The sequence below is a fragment of the Bos indicus genome, chromosome 16 (genome assembly GCF_029378745.1).
Source record: "Bos indicus isolate NIAB-ARS_2022 breed Sahiwal x Tharparkar chromosome 16, NIAB-ARS_B.indTharparkar_mat_pri_1.0, whole genome shotgun sequence".
NCBI lineage: Eukaryota > Metazoa > Chordata > Mammalia > Artiodactyla > Bovidae > Bos > Bos indicus.
The window spans coordinates 51,819,628-51,841,182 of NC_091775.1; the positions used below are offsets into that span (position 1 = coordinate 51,819,628).

A 21,555-nucleotide genomic window follows, 5' to 3' on the forward strand; every position below is an offset into this window, starting at 1 on the left:
ACAGGACTGGATTGCAAAACTGGAAAATCCAGAGATAGCTGGAGTAATGGGCAAGTTTGCCTTTGGAGTACAAAATGAAGCAGGGTAAAGGCTAACAGTTCTGCCAAAAGAACGCACTTGTCATAGCAGACACCTTCTTCCTACAACATGAGAGAGAGAACTTTACACATGGACATCACCAGATGTCAATACCGAAATCAGATTGATTATATTCTTTGTAGCCAAAGACGGAGAAGCTCTATACGGTCAGCAAAAACAAGACGAGGCACTGACTAGCTCAGATCATGAACTCCTTATTGGCAAATTCAGCCTTAAATTGAAGAAAGTAGGGAAAACCACTAGGCCATTCAGGTATGACCTAAATCAAATCTGTTATGGTTGATTATACAGTGGAAGTGACAAATAGATTCAAGGGATTAGATCTGATAGAGTGCTTGAAGAACTATGGATGGAGGTTCGTGACATTGTACAGGAGGCAGTGATCAAGACCATCCCCAAGAAAAAGAAATGCAAAAAAGCAAAATGGTTGTCTGAGGAGGCCTTACAAATAGCTGAGAAAAGAAGAGACGTGAAACGCAAAGGAGAAGAGGAAAGATGTATCCATTTGAATGCAGAGTTCCAAAGAATAGCAAGGAGAGATAAGAAAGCCTTCCTCAGTGATCAATGCAAAAAAAGAGATGAAAACAACAGAATGGGAAAGACTAGAGATCTCTTCAAGAAAATTAGAGATACCAAGGGAACATTTCATGCAAAGACAGGCACAATAAAGGACAGAAACAGTATGGACCTAACAGAAGCAGAAGATATTAAGAAAAAGTGGCAAGAATACACAGAACCATACAAAAAAGATCTTCGTGACCCAGATAACCACGATGGTGTGATCACTCACTTAGAGCCAGACATCCTGGAGTCCGAAGTCAGGAGGGCCTTAGGAAGTATCACCACACACAAAGCTAGTGGAAGTGATGGAATTCAAGTGGAGCTATTTCAAGTCCTAAAAGATAATGCTGTCAATGTGCTGTACTCAATATGCTGGCAAATTTGGAAAACTCAACAGTGGCCACAGGACTGGAAAGGGTCAGCTTTCATTCCAATCCCAAAGAAAGGCAATGCCAAAAAATGTTCAAACTACTGCACAATTGCACTCATCTCACACGCTAGGAAAGTAATGCTCAAAATGCTTCAATCAAGGCTTCAACAGTACATGAACCGAGAACTTCCAGATGTTCAAGCTGGATTTAGAAAAGGCAGAGGAAGCAGAGATCAAATTGCCAACATCCATTGGATTATCAAAAAAGCAAGAGAGTTCCAGAAAAATATCTACTACTGCTTTATTGACTATTCCAAAGCCTTTGAAGTCAAGGCCCACCTGACTTCAGACTCCAGGATGTCTGTCTCTAAGTGAGTGATCACACCATTGTGGTTATCTGGGTCATGAAGATCTTTTTTATGGAAAATTCTTAAAGAGATGGGAATACCAGAACACCTTACCTGCTTCGTGAGAAATCTGTATGCAGGTCAAGAAGCAACCATGAGAACTGTACATGTAACAACCGACTGGTTCCAAATAGGAAAAGGAGTACGTCAAGGCTATATATTGTCACCCTGCTTATTTAACTTACACGCAGAGTACATCATGTGAAATGCTGGGCTGAATGAAGCACAACCTGGAAACAAGATTGCCTGGAGAAATAACAATAACCTCAAATATGCAGATGACACTACCCTTATGGCAGAAAGTGAAGAGGAACTGAAGAGCCTTTTGTGAAAGTGAAAGAGGAGAGTGAAAAAGCTGGCTTAAAACTCAACATTCAAAAAACAAAGATCATGGCATTTGGTCCCATCACTTCATGGCAAATAGATGAGGAAACAGTGGAAACTGTGACAGACTTTACTTTATTGGGCTCTAGGATCACTGCAGATGTTGACTGCAGCCATGAAATTAAAAGATGCTTGCTCCTTGGAAGAAAAGCCATGGCAAACCTAGACAGCATATTAAAAAGCAGAGACATTACTTTGCTGACAAAGGTCCACCTAGTCAAAGCTATGGTTTTTCCAGTAGTCATGTATGGATGAGAGAGTTGGATCATAAATAAAGCTGAGCATTGAAGAATTGATGCATTTGAACTGTGGTGTTGGAGAAGACTCTTGAGAGTCCCTTGGACTGCAAGGAGATCCAATCAGTCAATCCTAAAGGAAATCAGTCCTGAATATTCATTGGAAGGACTGATGCTGAAGCTGAAGCTCCAGTACTTTGGCCACCTGATGCAAAGAACTGACTCATTGGAAAAGACCCTGATGCTGGGAAAGATTGAAGGCAGCAGGAGAAAGGGACAACAGAGGATGAGGTGGTTGGATGGCATCACCAACTCGATGGACATGAGTTTGAGCAAACTCTGGGAGTTGGTGATGGACAGGGAAGTCTGGCGTGCTGCAGTCCTTGGGGTGGCAAAGAGTCAGACACAACTGAACTGAACTGAACCTGATCATCCAGTGGCTAAGACTCCACACTCCTAATGCAGAGGTGCCAGGAGCCAGCGTGGGAGTCCCCACCCATGACTGCCGGGAGCCAGCACAGGAGTCCCCACCCCATGACAAGGTCATGTGGGAGAGATCTGGTGGGCAAGGTGAGCCAGAACTCGAGGGGTGCCCCTCTGGGCCTACCTGAGCATCTACCCCAAAACCTGAGCCTGTCTGTTTTACTGCTTCATGACTTTCACCAACTCCTTTGACAGTCACGAGGGGCTATTCCCAACCACTCTTATCTGTAAGAAAAGCAACTTAGAGCTCTAGTTACTAAGTCTCCAGGGTATAATAAGGTGTGTTCCAATTGTGATCCCCTCAGAAAGCCTTCTAACCTGCCTAACAGGTTTCCGGACTCCAACAGCTATGCATGTGATTGTTTGCGACCTTCCAGCCGTATGAGGCACAAGGAGACTGTTACAATGCAGAGCCTCCCAGGGAGTTAGAAATTGTTAAAATAAAATCAATAGACGAATTCTTTGTCGAGTTAATGCCTGCTGCCAAGTTTCCATATTTCCCACCCACTGTGTCCCTGAGAGTGTATTGATTAATATAGTTTATATAAGTATAAACTTTAATGTTAATAATAACCTTAGACTCCTGAGCTAATAAATTCTTCCTTTAATTACCCCCGCTGCACCCTTGCCCTATAGGAATGCAACTTTGCCTAGTGCTTTTGGGGAGTGGTACTAAACTCTAAAGTCACCTTTGGAGAAAATAAGTTTTTCTGGTTGACTAACTCTTATCAGAAGAAAAATGTTAGCAGGTCTCCTGACCAGAACATGATGTAAATCATAAAGCCTTTGTATCTGAAGAAAAGCCTGGTTTCAAGGTCTGCTGACCTTGCATGACTTTACATCCCCTATTATCTTCTATGTACAACTTTGGGTATAAAAGCCCCTGCTGGAAATAAAGCTACGGACCCTGCTCACTAAGCTCGGTCTCCCCATGTCATTCTTTCTCGTCTCCTTTTCTTTCCTTTTGTCTCTACTCTTTCTTCAGGCCAAAGTAATTGGAGCGTGGAGGTATATTAATTTCCCACATAAATCAATTGTAATTAGGCCTCTGATTCTCTCCACTGACGCTATCCCTTTTCGCCAACGCCGTCATCCTGAAGGAATCCCTGGATCCAACCAGGGATGGACCCCGGTACAGAGGCCTGGGTTTGATACCTGCTCAGGAAAATGGATCCCCCTTGCCAATATAAGACCCAGTGCAGCCAAATAAATAATGAATATATTTGTGACTACTTTAAAAAAAGTAAAAAACATAAAATACATTTAGACATTTCTATGGACTTCCCATTAAGGTCAAGGAGAAGCATGCTCTCCAAACAACTCTCTGCCCACCTCACCCCACCCCTACATTTTCACAACTGTTCACAATGAGGGCTTAAAAATTATATCTCCTTCTCTACTTTATCTTCATTTGTTTTGGTCGCTAAGCTGTCTCGGACTCTTTGGGACCCCATGGACTGTAGCCTACCCAGCTCCTCTGTCCATGGTATTTTCAGGCAAGAATATTGGAGTGCATTGCCATTTCCTCCTCCAGGGGATCTTCCTGACCCAGGATTCGAATTCGTGTGTCTCCTGCATTGGCAGGCAGATTCTTTACCGTTGAGCCACCAGGGAAATCCTCTTTCTCTTCATAGTGACCTAGTATTTCTCTTGTGCCTGGAATTTTATGTGGCTAGTTTTCTTTGTCACCTGCTTATCAATAACATTTTCCAAAGGCTCAAACACATCAGAACTGTTTAATTTCTGGAACCCCCTTTTCACTGCAGACTGATGGCATTCTCAACCCACTCACAGCCCTGCCCTCTTGACCCTTCCTCTGCCGTCATCCCTCTGACTCTTGGCCTTTCTCCTGTATGGTTCCCTTTTCCTGGAACCCCTTTGATGTTTACTCTCTTATTTTGCTGAAGTCAGTAGCTTCCTGAGAAGGGAGCTTGTCTGAAATGTGTTTATTCTGTTCATCACCTGTGGATAGTTTGGTAGGGTATAGAATTCTAAATTCAAAATACTTTTCCTTCAAACTTTCTGAAGTCATAGTTTTTAACTGTTGGCTTCCAGGGCTGCTGTGTAAAAGGTCAAAGTCATTATGATTCTTCACCATTTGTGTGTGATATTTGTTCTCTCTGAAAGATTTTAGGATTTTCTCATTATCCTTCAGTTCAGTTCAGTAGCTCAGTAGTGTCCAACTCTTTGTGACCCCATGGGCTGCAGCACGCCAGGCTTCCCTGTCCATCACCAACTCCCAGAGCTTGCTCAAATTCACGTCCATCGAGTCGGTGATGGCATCCAACCATGTCGTCCTCTGTCATCTGTCCCTTCTCCTCCTGCCTTCGATCTTTCCCAGCATCAGGGTCTTTTCCAACGAGTCAGTTTTTTGCATCAGGTGGCCAAAGTATTGGAGTTTCAGCTTCAGCATCAATCCTTCCAGTGAATATTCAGGACTGATTTCCTTTAGGAGGGACTGGTTGGATCACCTTGCAATCCAAGGGACTCTCCAACACCACAGTTCAAAAGCATCAATTCTTCAGTACTCAGCTTTCTTTATAGTCCAACTCTCTCATCACATCTTTATTCTTGGTGTTCTCAAATAACACAACAATATACCTTGATGTGGGCTTTGCTCATGGTACTGTGCACACAGTGGTTCTCTCCATTCTACATATTCATGTCCTTTAGTTTTGGAACTTTGTGAAGAACAAGCCTCCTCCATAGTCTATGTTCTGTCTTGATGAAATTCCTTTTACATTCTGACTGGACCTCTAATTTTAATCTTCTGTTCTCACATAGTGTTTACCTCTATTTCTGGTAAATATTCTTTTTAAAGTTTTATTTATTTATTAATACTTTTGGATGCAGTGGGTCTTCATTGCTTCTCAGACTTTCTCTAGCTGCAGCAAGCTGTGGCCACTCTGCTTCTCATTGTGGTAGTTTCTGTTGTTATGGAGCATGGGCCCTTGGCATGTGGGCTCAGTAGTTGTGGCACACAGGCTTGGTTGCTCTGTGGCATTTGGGATCTTCCCAGTGAGTGTTAGTCGCTCAGTCATGTCCGACTCTTTGTGACCCCATGGACTGTAGCCCACAGGCTCCCCTGACCCTAGAATTCTCCAGGCAAGAATACTGGAGCAAGGCTGGCATTAGGTGATTGGTTAGTGTTGGGGGAATATTGTAATTTCCTCGGTTCTGTCTCACCTCAGCAAAAATTTGAAGCGATGGATGGACCTGTGTTACAGCCCCATGTAATTTCCTCAGACAGAACAGTGTTAAGTCCATTTAAATTGATAAATGTCTCTGAAATTTTCTATTTTCTCTTCCTCTAGAGGTTTTGTATATCCTTAGTCTGCTTTATTCATGGATAATTGGCTTTGTTTGAAGCTATTGTAAATCATAATTTTAAGAATTTGCTGCTTTACAGAAATACAATTGGAGTTTGTATACTGATTTTTTTTTTTATGTATACTGATTTTATGTAGAGCTACCTTGCTAAACTCTCTTACTGACTCTAATATTGTATTTCTGAATTACATTGTTTCATGTACAAACACAACCATCATATGTGAATTATGCCAGTTTTATTTCTTCCTTTCCATGTTACAGACCAGCTCCATGTTACAGCTCAGTTTTATTTAGAAAGCAAAGGAAAATATGTCCTTGAAGCCTGAGGGCGGGCTGACTAGAAAGATGTGTAGAGAAGAGAAGCCCCCAATCCTTCTAGGCTTCTTCCTTTTACACATTTGTCTCCTCCCCTGAGTCTGCCCTGTGTAAATTGGGCTGGCCGGGAGTGCTGTTTGTTTTATCTGAGGTCCTCACTCCTGTCCTCGGACATTCCTTTGCTCTATTTTCGTGGGCTTTTCCCTTCTTTGTCTTTTAGCCGCCGCCATTTTGGACTCCTTTATTCTAACTACCTAACAGTTAGGGCGGGTATTTTTACCTAACATGGGGCTTGAGAACTGGCTGGTTTAGATCCAGGGGGCTCATGGCAACGGTTGCTCTGGGGTTCAGTCAGTTCCGGAGATGACCTTAGTGCAGAGCTCCACACTTGTGACCTTGGTACAAAGCCTCACACCTGTGACCTTGGTAGGGGGCTCCACAACAGTGAGAACTGTAGACAAGGCCCATGGATAGATGCTGAAATTAGTGATGAGGATGTGTGATGAGAAAGAGGATGTTGTCAGAGTCTCTAAGTAGCTTCCTACTGGATATTTATTGGTTATAGTGACTTTACGACAGAGAAATCCACCTTACCATGATATCAAGGTGAACGTTGCTGGCCAAGAGACAGATGGATGCTGTGTTATCCCCGTTATGATGCCCAAGGACACAGCACTTCTTGCCAAAATGTATGAGCTCATTGTAATCTGGAGAAAACATTAGACATGTCCAAGTTAAGGGGCAATCAACAAAATAAACTTTAGAAGTGTCAAGGTTATGGGCAACAGGCAAACCCTGAATATCCAGGACTGATTGGAATGGACACAGGAGCCATGACGACCAAAGGCCATGTGGGTCCAGGGCAAAGGGCATTGTGGGAAAGCCACCACACCTAAGTAAGTCTTGTAGTGGCCAGTGCTGTGCTCAAGCAGCTGCCTGCTCTTCAGAATCTCATAAGGCTGTGTTAGTTGTGAGCATCAGGAGGACTTGGCAGTACTGTCCACTCTTTGCAACCCTATGGACTGCAGCCCGCCAGGCCCCTCTGTCCATGGAGTTTCCAGACAAGAATACTGGAGTGGGTTGCCATTTCCTTCTCCAGGGAAATTCCCTGACCCAGGGTTGAACCTGTGTCTCTTGCATTGCAGGTAAAGCCCAGGAGAACCTGGGTGGAAGGTATATGGGAACTCTCTATACTAATTTCTCAACTTTTCTGAGGTCCTAAATTATTTTCCAAATAAAAACCAGGACACACACAATGGGGCATCACTACCCACTCACTATCTTTATTTTTTTTTCTTTTATTCTTTTTACTGGAGTATAATTGCTAGCTTTAAAAAGACCAAAATAGGGACTTCCCTGGTGGTCCAGTGCTCCCAGGGCATGGGCCCCTAGTTCAATCCATGGGCAGGAAACTAGATCCCACATGCTGCAGCAACTAAGAGTTTGAGTGCCCCAACTAAGAGTTCGAATGCCACAAGTAAGGATCCCACGTGATGCAACAAAGATCTTGTGCGCCACAACTAAGACCCAGCACAGCCAGAGAAATAAACACACGTTAAAAAGACCAGAAATCCCTAGTGTTAACCAGGAGGTAGAGCAACTGGAGGTTTCACACCTTGCTGGTAGAAACATAAAATATGTCAACTATACAAGAGCCACTTAGGAAAATGATCTGGCAGATCTGACAGTGTCAGTCATATTCCATACCCCACGTCCCCTAAACTCCACTGCACCCAGGTCTTCAGTTAAGAAAACTGGAAGCACAGAAACACACAGCCCTGAACATGCTTGCTGGTAGCAGCTCATCCACCAGGGCAAACCCCGCCCAGCGTCCACCAGCAGGGAAGGAAGCACAAGCTGAGTGGCGGGTTGGGTGCTGTTTGGGGGTACAAGGCCGTGAACTGCTGAAAGGAGCAGCACCCTGGAAGGATCTGGACCTCCTTATGCTGAGAGAACAAGCCTGACATGCAAGGGGGTGGACAGCAGGATTTCATTTACATAAAATCCAGAAACAGGCAAGACTCCAGTGAGTGGACGGGCAGGGAGGGGCGGCTGGGACTTTTCGGCTATACGTTTGTTGACTCATCCGACTGTACTCTAGAAATGGAAGCATTTCACTTTAAAAATCATATGTCAATAACCTTTTCAAAACGTAGATAAAATTAATACATTAAAAAGCAAGAACAGGGACTTCCCCGATGGTCTAGTGGTTAAGACTCCATGCTTCCAATGCAGGGGGCACAGGATCAATCCCTGGCTGCAGAACTAAGATCCCACAATGCTGCGTTGAGAGGCCTCCCCCCCCCCCCCCCCGCCAAAAAAAAGAAATAAATTAACACAACACTGTAAATCAACTACAACATTGTGAATCAACTATACTTGAATAAAATAAATGTTAAAAAGCAAGAACACCCAGAATACTTCTGGAAAATCAAAGTCCTGAAGGGGTCCTCGCCTTACAGAGGGTAGAGCGTCTTCAGACCCGGAACTAGAACAGGGTGGAGCAGCAGAGGGCGGAACAGAGGAGGACACCCTGTGGACTCCTGGCACAGGGCGGCTCAGACTTCCCGAGGCAATTCCAGGTACTTTCCTAAGGAAGAACCCTGCCGCCCCCGGGACGCTGGGAACGCAGGGCCCGCGCAGCCTCGGTTCACCGCGCGGCCAGCAGGTGGCGGTGCTGCCGACCCCGACGGGCCGCAGCCGCGCTCCTCCTTCTGGCGACTCCCGGAGGCGCGGCTTCCTGCAGGTGCACGTGGAGGCAACTCTCCCCGCGATGCCCCGAGTAGCTGGTGACCCAGCAGCTGAACGCAAGGCTGGTCCTTCATCCATGTGCGCTGCCTCACAGCCTCCACGTGTACCCTCAGGCCAGAGTGGGAAGCAGTTACTAGGCTGCCTCTCTGAGCACGGGGTGGGAGTAACACCCCCTCTCCAGCCCTCGAAGCTGCCTGTGCGGGAAACTGGAGCCCTGGACCACGGAGGGGCCTAGGGCTGGGGAGTAGGGAGCCGGTTCATCCAATACACTTTTTTTTAGGGCGTTTGTAGCCAAAGATAAATCAACGATTAGTAAGGAGGAGCCCCATTTTCAGCAACGAGATGTTTTCAATCACTGGAAAGTCCTTCTTTCTCATTGAAAGGATGGAAAATCTGTATGAAATACGAAAGCTTCCTTTTAAATGCATGGCCAAAGTGAGAGAAAGAACAGGAGGGAAATAGCAAACCCAAATGCAATGAAATCAAAACCATAGGGCTTCGCTGGTGGTCCAGTGGTTAAGAATCCACTTGCCAATGCAGGGGACACGGGGTCAATCCCTGGTCCTGGAAGATCCCACATGCAGTGGAGCAACAAATCCTTCGAGACACAACTACTGAAGCCGGCGCCCCCAAGAAATAGTAACCCCAGCTCTCTGCAACTACAGGAAGCCCTCAGGCAGCAACGAAAACCCAGGGCAGCCAAAAATAATAAGCAAATAATTTTCTTAAAGGGGGACCATAAGAGGGGCTGAGCCCCAGGATGTGCCGTTGGAGGAGGGGGCAAGAGAAGGGGACAGGCAGGGAGGAGTGGACCCAAGCAGAATGTGAGGTCAGCTGGAGGTCAGTGTAGGGGGTGAGGCTGAGGACACCACTTATCAAGAGGGCAGGATTCTGTATTCATTCCCATTTCTCCCAGCCCGGTGGGGGCCTAGCACTTTAAAATAACTGCATGTCAAATGAGCAGATTCTTCCTGTGAAGACGGCTGGCTACTCGGGCTGCAGGTTTACAGAGGAAGGAACTGGGGACACAGAAGGAACAGGACAGCCCAGCTAGCTGACCCAGAAATGTGTCCTGGAGGATTAATCTTAATCATGACACTTCCAAGAAAACATCTGAGCATATTAGTATGAAAGGAAACAGACTTTTGACTCTAAGGAAACCAACGAAACTGTGAGATTTGGCATAATTTTTTGCACAAAAAGAAAAGAAGGAATTCCAGAGTTTTCTTCTGGTTTCACTAAGAAATCGCACAGTTGCCCATAAGAAATAATAAATGACTTACTCTTTTTCTTTTTAAAAAGATAAAAACAATTCCACAGCTTTTGTTTTCATTTGACACAAGCATGATCAAAATCATGAATAAATGTTTTGAACCTGTGTCCATCAACAGATAAATGGATCTCGTCTCTTCTCTGCCATATCCTATCAGGGTTGAATTTACTCCCTGCCAGGTCTTCTCACCGGAGAAGGCAATGGCACCCCAGTCCAGTACTCTTGCCTGGAAAATCCCATGGATGGGGGAGCCTGGTAGGCTGCAATCCATGGCATCACTAAGACTCGGACACGACTGAGCGACTTCACTTTCACTTTTCACTTTCATGCATTGGAGAAGGAAATGGCAACCCACTCCAGTGTTCTTGCCTGGAGAATCCCAGGGACGGGGGAGCCTGGTGGGCTGCCATCTCTGGGGTTGCACAGAGTCGGACACGACTGAAGTGACTTAGCAGCAGGTCTTCTCACAAGACTTTCAGGATCAAGTAATTCCAGGACAAGAAGCAAAAGCAGGATTGTCCCATTCCTCAATGGATTTAAATGAAAACTGGTAATAAAATCAGGTACAACTACAAGAGAAGACATTGGAGAAGAACCAGGCTGGGTCTATAAGGAGCCCCCATGGGAGGTGGCACAGATTTATGCTGTGTCAAGGTCACTTGCATCTTACTGTATCACTCTGAGAACATCACTACTGTTTGAAAAGCTGGATGAGTTTTAGTGGGAAATGATTTTTCTCTTTGCGTCAGTGTTTCTGCACTAGTGCTTTGGCTTAGTGATAAATATGTAAGACCTTTTGTTGGGAAAAAACAACAGATGAAAGAATAAAGAAGATGTGGTATACGGAGGACTTTCCTGGTGGTCCAGTGATTAAGACCCTGAGTTCCCAGTGCAGGGGGTCTGGGTTTGATCCCTTTTCAGGGAACTAGATACCACATACTAGAGCTAAGAGATTGCATGCTGCAACCAAGATCTGGCACAGTCAAGTAAATAAATAAATATTTTAAAAAGAAAATGTGGTGTATATATACTCAATGGAATACTACTCAGCCATAAAAAGACTGAAATTCTGCAACTTACAACAATGTGGATGGACATAGAGATTACTATGCTTAGTGAAATCAGTCAGATAGGAAAAGACAAATACCACATGTTATTACTTATATGTGATGCCTTTTTTTGGCCATGAAGTTTGCAGGATCTTAGTTTTCCAACCAGGAATTGAACCTGGGTCCCCGCAGTGAAAGCACTGAGTCCTACCTAACCCCTGGACCACCAGGGAATTCCCTGTACTTGGAAACTTCAAAATAAAACAAACTAGGGAATACATTTAAACAGAATCAGACTCACATATATGAGAACAAACTAATGGCTACCAGTGGGGAGAAGGGCGGGAGAGGGGCAAGACAGGAGTATAGGATTAACAGATACAAACTACTGTGTATAAACATAGATAAGCAACAGGGATTTACTGTACAGCACAGGAAAATATAGCCATTATTTTGTAATCACTTTAAATGGAGTAAATCCATTAAAGTGTTGAATCACTATGTTGTATACCTGAAACTAATACCGTAAATCAACCATGCAGCAGTAAAATAAACAATATGAGTAAATGTTTCAGATGCCTAAAAAAACTGTTTCACATTCCCAAGAATTTCTCACTTCGTTGATAATTTCTGGTTGAAGACACTTTGGAGCAGAGTAATGTTATATTCTTCAAGCATGATTCACCTCGTTGTTTCCTTGACTTTAATTTTGAATGAATCTCTTCTGCATCTCCTAATATGAGATTCATATACTCATCAAAAGTGCTTCCCTGGTGGCAGACGTAAAGGATCCGCCTGCAATGCAGGAGACCTGAGTCTGATCCCTGGGTCAGGAAGATCCCCTGGAGAAGGGTTATTCTTGCCTGGAGAATTTCACGGACAGAGGAGCCAACAGGCTACAGTCCATCGGGTCGCAAAGAGTTGGACACGACTGAGTGACTAACACACACACATACTCATCAAAAGCAAGGAGATCGCCCTCTAACCCTAACCATAGCCACATACTCACCTGTGGCTAAAGCCACACTTGAAGCCGAGATCTAGTTTGCAAGAATTTAAAGATGAGGTTGAGGCTTGCACTGTCACCCTTTCGTTCCTGGCCATGGAGTAGCAAGGTGGACACCCACAGAAGCCAGGCCGACTCATCACACTGAAGGATGTCAGCTCAGTGTTATCAGGGCAAAGCCCTGATTCAGGAGGCTGAATCTGCGGGGACATCGGTCCACTCTTGAAAGTCCGGGTGTCGCAGAGGTGCCTTTGTGCCACCTGCAGGCAGCCGGGGAGTGGGGGCAGCTTTATAGCATCAGAAGAACAGAAGTTTCTCCCCTTTCACCACACTGACTGGAGAGGAGGGACATGAATGTCCTCAGAATCAGACATTCTGAGGACGCAGCAGGTCAGGGGTGGCTGAGCCTCCCTCCCACTGCCCTTTTAAACCTCTCTCCCCCCACCCCTGCCCCAGCAGCTGGGAACTAAGCTGGTCAGAGGCTGGATCACCCTGGTTAACATTCCAGAAATAGGGGCCTACAGAGCTCACACTTGCTGAGATTAGTGAAGCGCAGAGCAGACCCTTTCTAAACACATGCCATACATGGTGAGCGGTACCTTTCTCTTTTATGTTAGGAATGAAAAAGAATATAATTGTATCTCTTGCGGGAGCAAGAGCACTGTAGGAATTTTCATGCCGATAAGTCTGGAAACATAAACAAGATGGACAACTTCCTAGGACATCTGAATAGTTTCAGGGCCAGCAGATCTGCTGATGCCCTGAGCCCAGACTGACCAGTGAGGCTCAGCCCTCGTCAGCCTCCCTGGGGCTCCCGGCCATAATGGACTCCAAGAGGGTCTCTGTTCAAAAGCAGAAACAGGCCAAAGGGAACCTGAGTGACTTCACACATGGGCCTCCTCACTGGAGCCCCTCTCCACTCTGTTCAACACCTCTTTTTGCTCAATTCAGTGTGCTCCCAGCAAAAACTGCCATACTGCTGATGCCTGTGCTGATCTGTTCTGGGAGGAGGGACCCACTGGGAGCCCTGTGGGTCCCTCCAAAGGGAAGATCCCCCAGGTGGGACCTGCCCCACTTCCCAGGCTCATGGAATCCCGAGCCTCAGTTCTGCCTCTGACAGTTGCCAAGCTTGTGATCAGGCAAGCTTAGGCCCAACTGCTGCCCTGCATACTGCCGGCTCTCCGTTTGTCTACTCTAGGGAGGGAAGGGAGCCAGGTCCCAGGCCAGGTCCCGTCCTGCATGTCCTGGGAGCCCGGGAACCGGGTCTGCCCCAATAGTCCACGATGTGCTGTCCTCTTATAGAATCCTTGGAGGCCCAGAGAAGCCGGCCATTCCAAGCTCCAAGTCTTGCGGGCCAGCTCCCTGCTAGGGGCTCCTGGAGGCCAGAACTTACCCCCCGCCTCTGCAGGTGAGAAAACAGGCACCAGTCCACTGCTATGCCGCCCTGGGGACATTTTTGCAGCCTCTCAGCTCATCTCTGTCCTCAGGGAGCAGAGAAGCAGGGGTTCTGGGTAGGGAGACATCTGGGGCTGGGTGCAGAGGCTCAGTGGGTGCCGGGGCTGGGTGGGTGCTGGGGCTGGGTGCTGGATGGGTGGGTGGGTGCCGGGGCCGCCCCAGCCACCTTGCTGCAAGGGCAAATTGGGCAGTGAGTTGTGCAGAGGCTCTCGACACACCCCAGTGGTGGTGTGTGGGGGTCCTCTCTCTAGTGTCCCCTGCACTCTCCCTCCCCACAAGGTGCGGGTGGTCTCCCTCAGGTCACTGGCTGAGGATGAGCTGCTGGGGGGCCCCAAAGGCTGCCCAGAAGCCCGGGCTGTCCGGCCAGTGGCGGAGGCACCTTTGGGTCCTACAGGGGAGGAGGGCGGCCAGCTGCATCATGAGAAACATGGCCCCACAGAGGCCAACCTGGGCTTGACAACTTGTTTCTCAGAGCCCATATCTGCCAAGAGGAGAGCGCTGCACCCATAAAAAAGGCCCCCTTCCTTGGATGTCAGGTCCCCACCCCACCCCGCAGGAGCAGTCATTCTGTGGTCCTTTGGGGCATGAACAGAGGCTGGCCCCAGGAAGAGAGGACCCAGCCAGGGATGCCAAGGCTGTGGAGAGGGTGGTTCCCATGAACACACAGGCCCAGGAGGGCAGTTGCCGCCCCAACCCTCTCTTGCTCAGACAACCCAAACAGCTTGGTCACCTGCTCATCCCATGACCCTCCGTGCTCGGAGTCTGAGGAGCCCCACGCCAGCTGCTCTCTCAGGATGCTGATGGGGTGCAGGGGGCCACCCTGTCTAGAAGTCCCCCCAAGAGGTTTCCTGGAAGCCCCTGTGGTTGCTCCAGGCTGGTCAACCACCCCACCACCACCACCTCTGGGTAGAAGCATTTCCCACAGGTCCTGGAGATCGGCCCCGACATGAGGTGTGAGCTGGGTGGGCTCCCCTGGATGCCCCTTCCCGAGCAGGGGCAGGGACCACAGGGACACCATGGGTGACCAGCAGCCTCCAGGGATCTGAGGGGGCAGGTGGCATGTGGAGAGAATGAAGCTCATGGAGGCTTCTGGGGTCACCCTTAGATGGTCAGTCTGACGCCTCCAAGCAGGAAGCCAAGACCATCCGACACTGACTTTTCTTCTATTTGTGGTCGTGATATGAAGTCTCCTCTAAGCGGATTTAAAAAGAACTTTCAGGAAATAACCACGCAGCTGGTAAAAGTGAAAGTGTTAGTTGCTTAGTCGTGTCCAACTGTTTATGACCCCATGGACTATAGCCCGCCAGGCTCCTCTGTCCATGGGATCCTCAGACAAGAATACTGGAGTGGGCTGACAGTCCCTTCTGGAAGGGATCTTCCTGACACAGAGATTGAACCTGGGTCTCCTGTATTGCAAGTAGATTCTTTACCATCTGAGCCACCAAATATACTGACTACCAGAAAGTGGAGCTTCAAACAGGGAAGTGTGCCTGAGCTGGACCTGTGGGGGCTGGATGGAGGCCTTCCCTCCCTGCCTGCCACGTCCTTAGGGCCAGCCCCAGCTGGATCTCTCAACAGGGGACCTGAGAAGCCATGTTTTCCTTGCCCAGAAACGGCTTCCTGTTTCCCGTGCTCTCGCTCACAGTCACGGGCCATAGCCTCCCCCTTGCCTTGCTGGCCCCTCGCAGGCAGCTCAGCCCCCTGTTCAGTCTGTGTCCACAGCTCACAGCTGGAGCCAAGGGACAGCGGGCCAGGCTGCCCACCCTGCTGTCTGAGGCCCCCGGACCCCAGTCAGGGTAGGGGCAAGTAGGGCTGAGGGAAGATGCTCATATGTTCAGGGAGGAGATGTTAGGCAGAAGGAGTGACCTAGGGTTCTTGGAAAGAGAAGGGGTGAGGGTGGAGGGTGGAAGGTCAAGTTGGGGAGGTCAGCGGGGCCCGCAGGCCACGCATTTGTGGAACTCAGTTGCAATGGTCAGAAAACTGGTGTTCTACTATTTACACAAGAGGGGCTTTCCTGGCCTCTGTGACTGTGAAGTCCAAGGGTGGGCTTGCTTCAGACAAGTTGGATCCAGACACCTGGTGCAAATACTCTGGTAGGTTTCTTGCCTCTCTCCGGGGGTGGCTTCATCCACAGACCAGCTCTTCCCGAGACACCCTCCAGTCAGCAGCTGGATGTCTACCCTTGCCAAGGGAGCAACCACACTTTCTGTGAGGTTCAGCAAAGGCCTTCCGGCCAGGCGGATGGTCTGACTGGCCAGGTTGGGTGCTCTGCCAACACCTGGGTAAGGTGGGTGAACCCACCTAAAGGCCCACAGCCTGAGAGTGGAGAATGGAGGCCCCCAAAAGGAAAACGGAGGCACTGGCACTGGAAGGCAGAACAAACGTGGGGCAGGCAGGTGCTACCCGCCTAAGACACGGTGGGGGTGGGGGTGTTGGGTTTGGTTTCAGTTCACATGCTGGTTCCTCTCTGTCTGCTGACCCTCCCCTGTTCCCTGTGCCCAGCAGCCAGCCTCCATGTCTGCATAGCCCAGGCCCTGTCCTCTGGTCTCCAGTGGGAATGCTCAGGAAGCTGGTTCCAGCCAAAGCAGGGTCTCTTTGTGGGGAGGGAGCAATCATGATGGGTGGACAGTTGGTTAAAGACGGGCCCTCTGGTCTTTGCAGTCTTGCCCATTTGCCCTTTCTGGTGGGAGAGAGGCCACCGGTGCCACACTTGGCTACATGAGGGCTGTGGGTGCTGACCTTGACTTCTCCTCCCCTTCCCTTAGTGGGGAAAGAATGACAGAAGCTCCAGCTGCTCCTGCAGACTCCATGAGCTCCTGCTTCTGGGTTGGGGGCTGTCAGGTAGGGGCTCTGGCGAGGGGATCTCAGGGCTGGTGGATCCAGGATCTGAGAGGGGCCATCTCTGTGGGGCTAGGAGAAGGGACCCAGAATTCACCTACATTCCTCACAGGCTGTGGCTGGTGACAGACGGGGTTCCAGCCCCTCTGCAGAGCTGAGCCCTAGGACCGGGTCTTTGCAGAACTAGAGATGGTAACCCTGGTGGCCACTGGCAGGGACAGCTGCAGAGGTGGGTGTGGGGGCTGATGTGAGGTGAAGGGTGGATTTCTGGGGAGTTTGTTTGCTTTACCAGCCCAGAGCCCTCTGCTGGGAAGCAGGGCTTTGTCACACTTGCCCCCACCCCAAGCCTGCAGCAGCTCCTCATACCCTGGATAGGAGCAGAACATGCCCCTCCCCCAACACCTGCTCTTTGCCCAGACCATGCTCTGCAGAGTCAAGCCCAGACCGGGAAACAGCAGATCCCGCAACCCCATGCCTGGCCCATCCCTCCAGCCAGGAGCTGCCTGACCAGGAAGCTCAGCATTGGTGTGTGAGCCCCCAACCACAGAACAAGCTCAGGGCATGGGCACCAGACTCCCCAGGGACATCTGAGGTTGGATCTAACTGGACTTCTCCCCTCATCCCCGATCAGCTGGAAAAGCTCTGAACAGTCCTGTTTCCACCTGTCTCAGGTGTGGGCAGGTGAAGTGGTTACCTGGCGGCTCTCTGGCCCAGAGGACCATGGCCCCCTCTGACAACTAACCCCTCGGGCAGAGCAGTTGCAGCAGCCTTAGCTCCCACTGGAAACCCGGTGTAAGCAAGCTGGTCCAGGCCCCAGGAAGCTGAGGGTGAGGATGTGGGGGTCCCTGGGTCACTGTAACTTTCTGCCTTCCTGGGGGAGCTCCTGAGTCCCCCATGATGCCAGGCAAGAGGCTGAACCCAGCCCCATCCCCACCTGCAGAGGGAGAAGCCAGAGGCAGGGCCAGGGTGCCTCTTTCTAAACCCTCACCCCAACCCTACCCCAGTAGGTGTAGAGACCTGGGGAGACCCTGCTCTGGATCTGAAGGAGCCAGAGAGGCCTGGTGTTGAGGGGCAGGAGTGTTGGGCCTGGGTAGGGGGCCGCTAACCCCTAGCTTCAGGCTCCGGTTGAGGTCTTGCTATCCAGTGCTGACACAGAATTCTGCGGGATGACCAGGAAGTGGTGAGGGGGGTGGAAGTAGGATGCTCCATGGGCGGGTGCATGGAGAGCAAGGACTCAGTGAGTGCTGGAGACCACCTCGTCCCTCCCCTGTGTCCTCAGGTGAGAGCAGCACCTGGAAGGGGCTGCGAGGGGACCAGGGTCCACAGGACAGTGGCCAAGGACCCCTCCCTCTCGCTGCTCAGAGCTGTGCTCCCTGCACGTGAGGCGCTCCTGCTTCACATCCAGTCAGGTCAGGCAGGCTTGGCTAGGGGCCCCCTGGCCCTGAGAGGCATCCGGACCGACAGGGGCGGCTCCCGGTCTCTGGCCCATGCTGAAGACAGGAGTGGGGGAAGGTGTGTGCCCTTCCTTCCCAGGGTAGTAAGGTCCGCCCGCTGCATCCGGTGGGCTTGTGGAGGGTTCTTCCCTTTGTGCATTCCTGCTCTCTTCTCGGAGATCCAGAGGGCTGCCCCAGGGCCCTATCTGCGAGAAGCCGAGGGAAAAATTAGAGTGGTCCACCCTGTAGCTGCCTCTTTGGTGCAGAATGAATAGTTTTCAGATGAGGAAGCCTCTTCTCGCTGGCGCCCCTCCCAGGTCGGCGCAGTCCACCTCTCAAGGAGCAGAAGCCTGGGGTCGGGGGATGGGGGGGGGGCGTTTCCATCCTCACCCCTTCCAAGTTAGGGCATGTGGGACCCTTTCTTTGCCGGTCACCACCGTGGGTCTGGGATGAGGCGGCGTGAAGCCGCGCGCGCTCCAGACCTCTGGTTCTCCCTACCCAGAGTCACACCGCGTTCTCGCCGGGCATGGCCAAGGAGAGTCGCGGAGCTGCCCCCGTGGGCCACGACTCGAGACCCCAGTCTGCCAAAGCCACGGAAAAGCCCTAGAAAGGCCTGGCAGGGCGGGAAGTGGCAGGGCTCCGAAGGGCGCTCATACGGCGAGAGGCCAACAGGCACAGCGGCCTCGGCGCAGCTGGCCACAGCCGGCCCCCGCCCCACTCGCGCAGCCGCCCCCTCTCCTGCGAGATCCGATCTCCGGGTGGCTGCGGCCCAGCGAGGGTTAAGGGGGGCGGGACGTGGGGCGGCCCCGCCTCCGCCGCCGCGCCGGTCCGAGCGCGCACGGGGCGCGGGGGCGGGTCGGAGCGGGCGGCGGCGGAGGGCGCGGCGCGCTGGGCGAGCGCGGGGAGCGGTGGCGCGGCCCGCGTGACCCACCGCCCGCGCCCGTGCGCCCGCGAGCCCGCGCCCCGCCGCCGCCCGGCCCAGCCGCAGGATGCGCGCCCCGCCGCTGTTGCTGCTGCTGGCCGCCTGCGCGCCGCCGCCCTGCGCCACGGCCGCCCCGACGCCGCCGGGCTGGGAGCCGGCGGCCGACGCGCCCTGGTGTCCCTACAAGGTGCTGCCCGAGGGCCCCGAGGCGGGAGGCGGGCGCCTGTGCTTTCGCAGCCCCGCGCGCGGCTTCCGCTGCCAGGCGCCCGGCTGCGCAGCGCACGCCTCGGCCGGCCGCTCACTGCGCGCCAGCGTCCTGCGCAACCGCAGCGTGTTGCTGCAGTGGCGCCTGGGGCCAGCCGAGGCGCGCCGCGTGCGCGCCTTCGCGCTTAACTGCTCGTGGCGTGGCGCCTACACGCGCTTCCCATGCGAACGCGTGCTGCTCGGCGCCTCCTGCCGCGACTACCTGCTGCCCGATGTGCACGACGGCGTGCGCTATCGCCTTTGCCTGCAGCCACTGCCGCTGCGAGCCGAGCCGGCAGGCGCCCCGGAACCCGCCGCACCCGCCGAGTGTGTGGAGTTCGCCGCCGAGCCTGCCGGCATGCGGGAGATCGTGGTGGCCATGACGGCGGTGGGTGGTTCCATCTGCGTTATGCTCGTGGTCATCTGCCTGCTCGTGGCCTACATCACCGAGAACCTCATGCACCCGGCCTTCGGGCGCCCGGGCCTACGCAGGCAGCCCTGAAGCGCGAGGCACCTGCCCGCCCGGGCTCTACCTGCCCGACTAGGGCGCAGGAGGCCCCGAGCCCTCGGCCCGCTCTCCCCTCGTCGCTCCTGCTCCCTCTTTAGGACCTCCACACAGGGCCTTCTGGAGATGGATGGGGCACCGGCCCTTACCAGGGCCTGGAGTCACCGGACGACCTTCCCAGCCGAGCAGCTGACTCCCAGATTCCAGTTCGGGACTGGCCCTTGGGCCTGAGGAGAGGTGCCAGCCCTGTCCAGGGCTCTCCTCGCTCTCCAGAGGCCTTTGGCGGCGCCGTGAGACCACAGAGCCCCTTTTCAGAAGAGCCATCGGCAGCCCCTGGCCGTCACCCTGCGCCTCCAGCCCGTGCCGAGTTGGAAAAAAGCCAGGCTATCGTCATGGCTTGGTCACTGTGTACTTGACCAACTCAAGGGCCCTCGAGCCTGTCCCCTCCCCGCCCCGCCCCAGTGGGTTTAGGTAGCTTCGTGCCTTAGTATCTCGGGCCCATTGCGGGAGCCAGCCACCCGTCCAGTACTGTCGGAAAAGATCTGTGGCCCCGATGCTGGCAGCTTGTGTGTGCTTCTGGCTAAAGCCCCCTGGGGACCCTCCCTTCAAGCTTTGCAGGAGTGATTGGCCTGGGGAAGCAGGGTCCCGCGGCATTTCCTCGTTTGAGCATCTGACAGGCTGGAAGCCACGGCTTAGCTCAGCAGGCGGCCCAGCGTTCAGCTGTTGTATCCAGGGTGAGTGTCCCTGACCTTGGGGGGAAGCTGGTGCTTTGCCTGGGCTGGGTTCCTTCCCTTTCCTTTTGCGTTTCTGGAGAGGACTTTCCTCGGTGACGGGGCAGGTGGCTGGGAAGATGGGACTGGTCTGAAAGAACAGTGTTGTATGCAGAGGGCACAGGACAGATGCCAACCTTGCCCGGCTGGACCTGCCACTGTGGTCTGGATCCCAAGCCTCAACCACAGCATGACGGACAGTACCGTCCACCCCCTCCTAGAGCTGCTGGAGATGCTGCTGCCTGCCGGGCCCCTCCACCCTCTCACCATGGACTGAAGACCGGCCTTGCCCCTCTGTGGGCACCAACCACATGACAACGCTGGGCTCTGAGTGAGCCCCTGACTCTGGCCGTTCTGGACCTGGCACTTCTGGAGTCACTGTGGCTAACTCCTCCCCGCTCACCCCAGCAGCCACCAGTGACCCCCACACCAGCAGCCTGGCTGGTGCCCCCGAAATGCCCACTCCCTACCTCTCTGTCCTTGCTCTGCCCACCCCTGGTGTGGCACTGGCCAGGTGTGAGCCTGGTACCAGTGTCTAAATGTCCATCATTCTTAGACCAAAACCACTGTTTTGTGTACTTATTTGTGACAGGGGAGAGAAGGGGTAGGGTGAAAGTTGAGCCCCTTTTCCTGGCTCCTCAGGCATCAGTCAGTCCAGTGGTTGGCCCTGAACCCTTTGCCAGGTCACCTGGGGTCAGCACAGGCCAGGGACACAGGCATGCTGCCCTTGCAGTTTGTGTCAGAGGAACAGGCGGCATGTCCCTGGCTGGCCTTTCCAGCCAGGGAGCTGGGGAAAGCGTCTTCTCCCTGCCTGCTCTGTTGGGTGGGGGCAGGGCGGCACTGCTGTGGTTAGAAAAAGCCCAGTCTCAGGGATGATCTACTCGAGCTAAGACAAGCTGCAATTAGACACCTCCAGGAGAGCCCCCTCCCTGGCCTGGGTCTCCCCACGTGGTGCTGGAGCTGGGGTAGGGGGCACAGGTCGCAAGCAGGGCTCCTCTGGCCCTTCCCCCACCCCACCCTGGGCCTCCCCCACCTAGGCTAGGGTGTCCTTGAGATTCTGCAGCTGGCGGTGACCCTTCTGAGCAAACAGCTGTGGGCGGGCCAGGCTCTAAGGAGTGACTCATC

At 52.1% G+C, this 21,555-nt stretch overlaps 1 protein-coding gene and 1 pseudogene across 1 annotated transcript; both read left to right on the forward strand.

Moving 5' to 3' along the window:
* The first annotated feature begins 8,958 nt into the window (after positions 1–8,958).
* Positions 8,959–10,920, forward strand: LOC109570166 (large ribosomal subunit protein eL39-like; annotated as a pseudogene).
* Positions 10,921–18,839: 7,919 nt separating this feature from the next.
* Positions 18,840–20,993, forward strand: FNDC10 (fibronectin type III domain containing 10). Its single transcript, XM_019976752.2, has 2 exons — positions 18,840–20,394; positions 20,546–20,993. The coding sequence occupies exon 1, from the start codon at positions 18,980–18,982 to the stop codon at positions 19,655–19,657; it is 678 nt and encodes a 225-aa protein (XP_019832311.2). The 5' UTR covers positions 18,840–18,979; the 3' UTR covers positions 19,658–20,394; positions 20,546–20,993.
* Positions 20,994–21,555: the final 562 nt, after the last annotated feature.

What these genes read in the sequence shown, in the direction of transcription:
- FNDC10 (XM_019976752.2), top strand. Translation starts at nt 18,980, where the DNA reads ATGCGCGCCCCGCCGCTGTTGCTGCTGCTGGCCGCCTGCGCGCCGCCG.